Genomic DNA, 10,766 nt, shown 5'->3' on the forward strand with positions numbered 1-10,766 from the left:
ATCTCTACAATGACACCCTTGCCCGTCATTTCCGACATGTGTTGAAGAAGAGAGAGAAACAGACCACCTTGGATATGTTTTTCAAGAAGCCAGCTGCCAAAAAACAAAGGATGGAACAAGAGGAGTTGACCCTGCAAGCCCCAGTAGCCTCTCCTGACTCTGACTCCGATTAAAAAACAATAAAAAGAGATCTGCTGCAATATGTAAAAGTGTGTGTCTGTATGAATGTGTGATTAAAGTGTTTCTCCACCTCCTCCTCACATCATCTGACTACCTGGCATAATTGGTCACTGCTCCATTTTCATTTTTTTTATGGTACAGTACAGTTATTTTATGCTGCGGAACGAATTATATGTTTTAACATGTATTTCTATGGGAAAATGCGTTTCGTATAATGGACGTTTCACTTAACGGACGTGCACCTGGAACGGATTAAGTACGTTGTACGAGGCACCACTGTATATATTTAACCTGTCCTGCGTTGTTCCCGAATAGGAAATATGTGGATTATTAATCCATATATTGATCAGCAAACTAATAGATTGAACGACTTTAAACAGGAAAAAATAATCGAATTAAGTTTAGACTTAGGATTAAAAACATTGTTTGAATCAATGCCCATAACACAGTTTTGGATTAAAGTTAAAACTGAATATCCAGTTTTACATGAAAAGGCAGTTAGGATGTTACTACCTTTTTCAACAACGTACTTATGTGAATCAACATTTTCAGCAATGGCAATGATAAAATCGAAACAACGAAATCGTTTAAGTGTTAGTTCCACCTTATGCCTTTCAGTTACAACCTAAAATCCTAGCCTAAAATCCTTACTAGCAAAAAAGAGCAGTGATCACATTGATTTGTATACTAATGTACTGGTAAATAAATAACAAATATTTATTGCTCAATGTAGTTTTCAGTTCTTTTTACAACAGAGAATTTTTTTCAATTAAAAATAATATTGTCACCAGTCCATCACCAGTCCAGTTTTGGGTTGAGAAACACTGCCGTAGATCATCGCTGACTGATTGCCCCTGGAAGTCGGCTTCTTACAGAAACACAGCTTCCCTATCATCAAATGTCACGGCACGCCACTGGTTGAGCACCAGAACTACTTTTGGAACATCAAGGCATAAATTATATGGTCTAACATGTACAGTAAGTACAGTTGATCCTTCAACAATACAGCATTACTTATGTTTTATGTGTGTACTTTTTCATTAAATAAGTTATAAAATTGTTTGAAGAAAATATTTTAAATCATTAATATTGCAAAATTAATGATATTTTATGATGATATCCAGCTGCTAACCTTCTTCATTAATAATACAGCAAAACCTGTGTAAACCAGAATTGTACCATATCAAATCTTTTTCTGGTTTGGCAAGTTTCTGTTTTACATGGGTTCCATTTTGGACAGGTTTTACTGTACAAGATATTGATTATGAACTGTGTAGCATTAGTTCAATAAATTTTTCTGAATTTTCTGTTAATTAGCATTGTCAAGATATATTTTATTCATAACATATAAACTATTATGTTTAAATTTAATATGAAATTAGAAACAAATTAGTTTTCATTAAAAGAAATTGCAGATTATTTGTGTTTCTGCATTATCCAAGGCTCCACTATCAGTCATTAGCCTGGATAATTGAGAGTAAACTGCATATATTTAATTGCATATGTACTGTACAGTGCCAGTACATATGCAATTGCATTATTTACTACATTGCACGGGACACTGAAATATTACCTAGGAGCAAAGTTATTCTAAAACCAGCACTAAAAGTAACACACTATACTAAGGAGTAAGGCCCTGTACACACTAGGCGTTTTTCAACGCGCGTTAAACGCGCGCTTTTAAACACGCGTTTAACGCGCGTTTTAAAGAACCAAGAGTTCTATGTAGCCGTACACACTCAAACGCCAAGCGCGCGTTAAACGCGCGTTTATAGATTTTTGTTAAAACGCGCGTTTTGCGGGCACTTTATGGGCGTTTTGAGATATATGTGCTGCCTTATAGCGACGATGGAGGAGCACACACAATTAATTACTTTCTCGTCCATTTCCAAATTGAGCCAGTGCTAAACGCCGAACTAACGCTCGTCGAACGCCGAGCTAACGCGCGTTGAAAACGCCTAGTGTGTACAGGGCCTAAGGAGGGACTGAATTACTATAATATAAATATAACTTAAGTTATATGCAATACACTGTTTTTGCAATATTGCAATATACTGTAATATCAGGCCTCATCAGTGGATCCACTGATGGGGGTGATTGTAAGGAGAAATTGTAAGGCAATTGTAAGGCGAAATGCATTTGGATTATGTGAATTTACTGAGAATGGAACTGTTAAGAATAAAGGTTTAGTATTTCTTCATTTTTCATTTGTCTGTTTGTGTAAATCTCTCAAAGTCGGATGTAAAGAGTATATCTACTTGTTTTAGTCTAGAAATGATTTATTTTTAGAATATACAGATTGTATTAATATAGTTACTGATCCCATTGGCTGTAATTTTATAAACAAACTTAATCAGTGCTTAAGGGCCTGAAATATTAGTGCACTCAAAGTGAGTTTAAAAAGAATAAATTTTAAAAACTAAAGTCTACCAAAAAAGAAAAGAAAAATAAATCTTTCAAATACTTCATGTAATATACATTACTTTGCAACTACTGGAACTGGAAACAAATTTTTCTTCATTGTTCTCTTGTTCCAATAATCAATATCAAGTAAGTTATATGCTTTGACAAACACAACACTGAGTTTGTGGAATAGTGTTTACTAAACTTTTTGCTCCCTTTTAGTGCATATATTTCTTTAGTGTCCACATAAAATCGGTCAGAAATGATATATTGAAAAATAAATTTTAATTAAAAGTTTTCTAATTAAAACATTAATCAAAAAATAATTGTCTAAAAGTATCTTAAAGCAGTTAACAAATTTTCATAACCACCTTAAGCTTGTTAAGAAATATTTATTTATATCACCATAAACATTTTCAATTTAAATTGTATGGGTCATTATCAGGTGTAATATACTGTATTTAAATGTTTTTTAAAATGGAACATTTCACATTTATAAAAATGTTCAAATACAGTATTACACCTGATGATGACCTATACAATTTAGGTTGAAAACATTGTGGTGATATAAATATATATTTCTCTGCAAGTATAAGGTGGTTACGAAAATTTATTTCTCACTGCTGAGTGATTCTGATTTGTATCTTAAAGTAGTTTATTTAATCAAAATGGGCATTACCACCCCTGCCCATTTCAGGAATCACTACTGTTAAAAATTCATTTGAAAAATTAGAATATGTATTGACAGATAAAACTGAAAAGTTCAAGAATATGAACATGGAATTAACTCCCATTTGAAAATAATTAAGAAATTAAGAAAAAAATCCAAAAAAGAAATATACACTAAATATCATTGCCATAAAAACTAGAGGACCAAGAAGGAGTTGTTGTAATTAAATGAAATTGTACATATGTGAGAGTAATGGCAATATATTGATAAGTAAGTGATTACAAAATGAAAGTAAACAAGATCATTTATTGTAGGAAAAACTACAAATGAAAGGAGGTTCTAGTACCCTGTTGGGCCACCTCTAGCATGAATACATGATGTGATACTGGTGGGCATGGAGGCATACAGATGCTTTTGGTGTCTTGAACCACAGTTGCTGCAAGTGGTTCTCTAGTTTGGCCAAACTCTTAGGCTGTCCGACTTGGCATCCCAGGTGATCCCAAACATGTTTGATCAGTGACAAATCGGGACCAGGCAGGCCAGGAAAATGTGGCAATGTGAGGGAGGCATTCTTGCTGTGTGTAGTCGGGCATTGTCCTGTTGGAAAGTAGCTTTTAGACACCTTGTCTTGAGAGACAACAGATGTAACTGTAGAATGTCACTAACATACATCTGGGCTGTCATGGTCCCTTGGATCACTACTAGAGGTGACTGGCTGTTGTTTGTGATGGCATCCCCATCACAAACAACAGCCAGTTGTGTGATGAGGTTGTTGTGTGTACCACTCCAAAGCATAGACAGGATTGAGGCATTCACCATGGGGCCTCCAGNTAACATACATCTGGGCTGTCATGATCCCTTGGATCACTACAAGAGGTGACTGGCTGTTGTTTGTGATGGCATCCCCATCACAAACAACAGCCAGTTGTGTGATGAGGTTGTTGTGTGTACCACTCCAAAGCATAGACAGGATTGAGGCATTCACCATGGGGCCTCCAGAGATGAACACAGCCATTGTCAGTACCCAAACTGAATCTGGATTTGTTGCTGTAGACAACCTGGTTCCATTCCATTGTGATCCAATCTCATCAGGAGTGACACCTCTCCAAACACAGGCGACAGTGGGTGGCTGTAAAGGCAGCACATGTAATGGTCACTGCAATACCATATGTTCCTCACCCAGGTGCCTTGAAACAGTAACAGACAGAGATGGGCCTGTAATGATGGTCCCACCAGTGTCTGGATGGTAGACAACAATATGGTCAGCCATGAGCATGCTTGTCAAAGGACCAGGTGGTCTTCTCAGCTAGCAGTCTGCTGAGGGTGTCCTAAGCCTGGGTGTTATTGTCTGTGAGCTCTCTCTTGTCCATTGGTCTCAACACCTCCTCACAATGTTGTCAGAATAGCCAAGGTGGTGAGCTATTCAGCAAGATGACCATCCAGCTTCTCTCAACTCAATGATCCTTCCCCTCTCAAACTTGGTTAGTTGTTAATATGGTCTTCAATTGCAACATAAAGGCATCTCTAGTGATACAGTGTCTTTTTGCAACGGGTAAACTACAGACAGAATGCCTTTGTGGGCTTTTTTTTATAGGCCAAGGGGGGCACAGTTTAATGCCCTATGCTGGTATTACACAATTAGCCATCATGGTATAACTAATCATTTCCATGTCTGCTTGAGACTTATCTGCATGCCAAGTTTTGCAGTGATACAACTCCTTGGTGCACTAATTTTTATGACAATGAGTGTATATCAGATATTAGTTATTGTGATATTTTTAATCAGATATTTTAAATAATAGATTAAGTAATATACATTTTATATTAAAAAGTTAAATTTTTTATAAATTTAACTTTTTATACAAATAAGTTTAAAAAATAAGAAATATAATTATTTTAAGATTAATTAAAGACACTATAAATTTTTTAAATACATTATAAAAGGTAATCAGTTTTATATCTGTTTTAATAGTAATTTAAATTATTTATGCTTCACAAAGATCTAATTTTAGTAATCTTAATGATTTATGTTAAAGATAAGTGGCACTTCATTTAAAAATTACCACCACTAAATATATATATTTACTCTTTATGAATTTCATATAATGATTTATTTACTAATAATTCATTTCACATGTATTTAAAAATAATTAAATTTATTTTTCATAAGTAATAAACTCTAAAATCTTTTATCAATCTTTATTTATATCATCTTTAAATTTTAAAATAAAATTTACTTTTAAATTGTAATTTAAATTAATTAAATTTACATAAATTTCATATACCACTTCATATTTTATTTTTATTGAAAGCAAATGCTGAATCATTTAAAAAGTTAAAATTTTTAAACACAGTTTTTTCAAAACAGTAGTATATAATTTTTCAATTTTTTAGGCTAAAATTATACAGAATTTTGATATCAGAATTTAATAATGCAATCAGTTTTCAATAAATTAGAAAAAAATAAAATAAATATACTAATTATTATTTATGCATTTTATGTACAAAAATAACTTCAGAAAGTTTACATGCTCTATTGTAAACACTGACTAATTGATGAAACAAATACTAATATCAATAAATAATTTAAAAATATTTTATCTTATATACAGAGAAGATATTTTCAATTTTAAATATATCATAAATATTTCCTTTACCAATAATAATACATTATACATTATATATTTATATATATAAATATATACACAATACAAATAATCTATATATATATATATTTTAACAAAGTAATGAAACACCCCCATTATCTGCTCCAAGTAGTAGTAATCTGTTTAAAGGTAATAGGGCCATTGAAGTTAGAAGACCTTTAAATGTATCAGAACGTAGTCGAGTACTGGTGAAAGAACACTAATAAAAAAAAATTAACAACATATTTTTAAACATTTCTAATTTTATTAATTTATATTTTGAAAATTTTATTACTTGATTTTCGATTGATGAATGAACTCCTATTTTATTAGCTGTAGTTCCTGTGATAACTTCACCTCGATGAAATGCTAAACAAGTAACTGGTTCTATAGGCCCTAAAAAATAACCGATTTTCTTTATTTATTTATTCTTGATATTTTATATTGAATTTCAATGGGAAAAAATCAAATATATATTTTAATGTTATTTAAAATTTTAGTATTAAATTTGAAAAATGTAATTTTTAGTTATACTGTATCTTACTTTATAAATCATATAATTAAGAATTTTTAAATATTTATTACATAAATCAAAAATTAATTACATAACTTTACTAATAAATAAATAAAAGATGTAAGATAATTTTGTGAGGCTCTGGACAGGTCTGAATCCTCACTGAAATTCATGTTAAAATAATTTTTGTTTGAAAGAAAAAAAAATAGAAGTTATAAATAGTTTTTTGTATGAAAATGCAACACAAACTTTTAAATAATAGAAGAATGTGAGTCATCGACCATCTCCGGTTGGGGATTGAATCAAACTTCGATTTTGATCTCTCCACAATCTAAGTTAAGATCTCATTACACATAGTAACAAGTAGTCAACCAGTTAGGAAGCGAGAATGAGGAAAAGCAACCAATTGGAATGGGCAATTGAGGATGAAAATTAATAAAAACCCAGAAATTCAAGAATGTGACAGCTTCTCCCAAAAGTTCCAAGTGTCAGACCAGTTGTGTGTGTGTGCATGTGCGTGTGATGCCCATCTTCATCTCCGTCTCTTAACCTTAAATCAACATCTTCCCATTAACAGAAGTCGATTGCATCGTCCTGGAGTTGTCGAGAGAACTATCATTTGCAAATCAGAGACACCTCCTTCATTTAAGACTATCTTGGAAAGGAAAGAAAGACCCAGAGGCTGCTGCCAACTTAGAACTTCTAAGATCGTGGAAATCTTGTAAGCTTTTTTTCATGTCAAATAAATGGTTTCTTGTAACTGTACAGTCTGTATCAGTGCTGATCACCTACATACAAACCCTTCATGACCTATCGACCCTCTTGACATTTCTACCCCCATTGGCAACCTTACAATTTAATAAGGATTTGTAATTCTATTGTGAAGTAAATAATAAGAAGATGTTTTTTTTTTATTTTTGCATAAAACAGATATGAAACTATTTGAAAAATTATTTTGTCTTAAAAATTTTAAATGTTGAAAATTATAAAATGCAGTCATTATGTTTAATCTAATTTATCATCATATTTTTTAATTCTATAGTTTTCCAATGATAATATTAGTTTTAAAAAGTTTTGAGAGATTAAAGTGTTGTCAAGCTGGCTTTTATTAACAACTGATCAAATTAACCAACTAAATCTTCCCCTAACCAGTTAAAAACTTTTTAGTTTAGTAAAAAAAGTTACAGACTAATATGTTATTGAGTATTATAGGATGAGTATGGTTTCGTCATCATTAACTGAGATTCATACAGAAAGTTGCCATATTAGCCAGCTACAATTGCAGTCATTTTGGTTTGATGTGAGTACCACTGATGATATGGCAGACATACCATCTGAATTCAATTTCGTGACAAACTCAAACCATCATATTTATTACTTTGGTAACTGTAAATATGATTTGAGTTTTGAATTCAGTAAGATTTGCAGGCAAGGATAGAATAAATGAACATCTTTAATGAAATCCCAGAAAAAAATGAGGGGTGTCAAATTTGAAGAATGAGGTAGCCATGCTATTGGCCTGTTCAACTAATTCACCAACCTGAAAAAGTTCAGAGGATTTATTGAAGAAATCCTGGATATCTGTACAGTATTTTTTTTTCTAGGGTTTCATTAAAGATCTAGAGGAGTGTTTCTCAACGGGGATGATATCACCCCCATGTGGACATTTTTCCATGTTGGGGGGCAATTAGTAGCAATTTATATTTTGGGAGGCGAAAAACAAATTTCTAGGCGATATAGTAAAACATTATATTATGAATAATTAGATATTTTATTCATTATATTGTACAATAATTAAACAAATAACATTATACTAGTCANGGAAACACTCGTACTTATTTTTTTTAACCCCATTCCCGATAACCCGGCATTTTCACAAACTCGGCCACCCTTTGGTCCACATTAGGCCGAGTTTTCAAGGTTCTACTGTATTAAGCATGGTTAGACAAAGTTCGACAAGAAATTGAATTTTGGATGTTTTTCTATATCAGCAATGGCTCTCTCATCAAACCAATATCAATGCTTGAGGTAAAACTTGATGAGTTTTTCTATAAATTAATAGCTGAAGTGATTTTGTAAGTATTCTGATTAAATTTCTGTACACTTTCAAAGTTGTAAAGTCCTTTTTGAATTATCCCATATTAAATTTATGATGCATTTTTATAAGAAAAATAATATATTACAAAACTAACAATTTGCAATGTTCTGTTCTTGCAGGATGCAATGAACAGAACATCTAGTTAGATCTAATAATACTACTATTCATAATACTTGTATCATTGTCAAAAGTACAAATTATTTTACTTAATATTAAGATATGATTTTCAATTTATTCAATAGATGATTTTCAATTTAAATGAATTTAAAATAATAAATAAAAGAGAATTATAATACGTTTAGCTAAAATATTTCTTAGTAAAATTAATTATATAAATTATATTTATAAGAAAATTACAGTCACTGCCAGTAAACTGGTATAATTCACCAATAAACACAACTATATCCATCCCCCCAAAAAAATATTTTCTTCCATTTTAAATAATCATCATCAGGCTAGATGAAACAAAAGTAAAATTGAACAATTGTTTATAAAAATAGAACATAACATTTTAGTTGTTTAAAACAAAATATTGTCCATTTAAAAAGAAGAAAATGTTTGTTTTCTTTAAAATATATTTGTTTTTTTTCCTGATTATAGGTGTCTAGTCGTGCTTACTAAGAAAACTAGTTTTTATTAATTAAATAACTCTACAGCTTGCTATTAGAAATAACAATATTTACTAATATTATTAAGTTTTTTCCACATTTTAGGTCTCCACTATCAGAAACATTGCTAAATGGAGATCTAAAATTCATTTGGTTTCTAAAAATGTAAATAAACTTTTGTGTAATATTTAGAAATATTAGAAACCAAATTAAACAAAATTGAAATAAAAATAAAACAAATGAAATATGAAAGTAATCATGTAAGAAGCAAATTTAGATAATGTCATTTATAATTTACCTCTAAGATAACATTTGAGTTTTGCTTCTTCAGCATTCCAAACAGAAACACTATGATCTAAGGAAGTTGACACAAAACAAGTATTGTTGAAGGCTTTTAACTATAAAAAAATATCAATTCACACATTAAATTATTTATTTTATATTAAAATTATTTAAATACAATTAACAAATATAACTAACATTAAGAATTTCTCCTTCATGTCCCATCCATGACTCAAATAACAGTCCACTCCTTACATCGAGAACTGAAATAATTCCTAAAATTCTTCATTGATCTTATATTAAGGTTTTTGGAGTATCTGAAATTTCTTTCTTTTGTTTAACCAAATTTATTGTTGAACAAAAAGGAAAAACATTCCAAAAGTAACCTACAAAAAAGATATATAAATAAAATTATTATTAGTTGTAATAAAAATGTTACAAAGATAAAAAAAACTACAAAATCATAAAGGAATTACAAAAGTGATCACAACACTTACATAATGTTTATAGCCAATATTTTAATCAAGTAATTGGAAATTGGATTAATGGATAAATAATATGAACATATGATCTAAATCCATCAAATTAAAATTTTAAATCTATTATTTTGGTTCAATATATCTCATGTAACTAATGACATTAGATGTCATATTATTGGCTAACTACAATCAGACTATGTTGTTCTTGCAAAACTGAAGAGTGCAGAATTTACAAGAAAAACAATAAAATAATTCCACAAATAGAACTGCTGCAAAAATAAATAGTTATTCATAAATTTTTTGTTATTATTATTATTTGTGTAATATACTGTTATAATATAGTGTAAAGTGTCGTTATTTTGCATCAGTGCAAAATGATAAGTGTAATAAAATAAATAAATAAATAAATAAACTGTAAAAACCATCTAAAATAAATACAGTATATGTTTATTTAAAGTTACTCACTCCTAGTTAGAACAAACAAAAAATATTAATATTTTTTTATATAAATAAAAAACTCATATTTATATTGTTCCATAAAACAGGATGACCTCATGACATAACAGGAATCAGACCAGACCCTGGACTGAGTCCCATTATGTCATGGGGTCATCCTGTTTAACATAGTTACTACAGTAGAACCTCGAAAACTCGGCTCTCGATAACCCGGCACTCCGGATAACTCGGCCACACCCTGGCAGGGCAAAAAAATCCTTAGTTAATTAATTTTCATTATAGACAGCTTTATAAAAGTATAAAAGCTCTCATAAAGTATTTTTCTGAGGTCTGTCTTATCAGGTAAATTACTGTACACAGTGTATTCATTAATTTTCATTTTCATGTAGTAAAGGCTCTATGCCTTCATAAAGGACGTACTTTTCCTTTGT

The 10,766-nt window shown here is 30.7% G+C and overlaps 1 protein-coding gene across 1 annotated transcript in view; it reads right to left on the bottom strand.

Annotated features, from left to right (window-relative positions):
* Positions 1-5,654: 5,654 nt before the first annotated feature.
* LOC111638198 (WD repeat-containing protein 81-like) overlaps positions 5,655-10,766 on the bottom strand; it is a 70,859-nt gene continuing 65,747 nt past the window's right edge. The window contains exons 20-23 of the mRNA XM_023383869.1: positions 9,599-9,675; positions 9,417-9,516; positions 6,194-6,294; positions 5,655-6,118 (exon numbers count right to left, since the gene is read on the bottom strand). Coding sequence (XP_023239637.1) covers positions 5,990-6,118; positions 6,194-6,294; positions 9,417-9,516; positions 9,599-9,675 — 407 coding nt within the window. The 3' untranslated portion in view covers positions 5,655-5,989. The remainder of the gene's footprint in view (positions 6,119-6,193; positions 6,295-9,416; positions 9,517-9,598; positions 9,676-10,766) is intronic.

The sequence above is a fragment of the Centruroides sculpturatus genome, unplaced genomic scaffold, assembly GCF_000671375.1.
Source record: "Centruroides sculpturatus isolate CEXI.00-Female unplaced genomic scaffold, Cexi_2.0 scaffold1127, whole genome shotgun sequence".
Lineage (NCBI taxonomy): Eukaryota > Metazoa > Arthropoda > Arachnida > Scorpiones > Buthidae > Centruroides > Centruroides sculpturatus.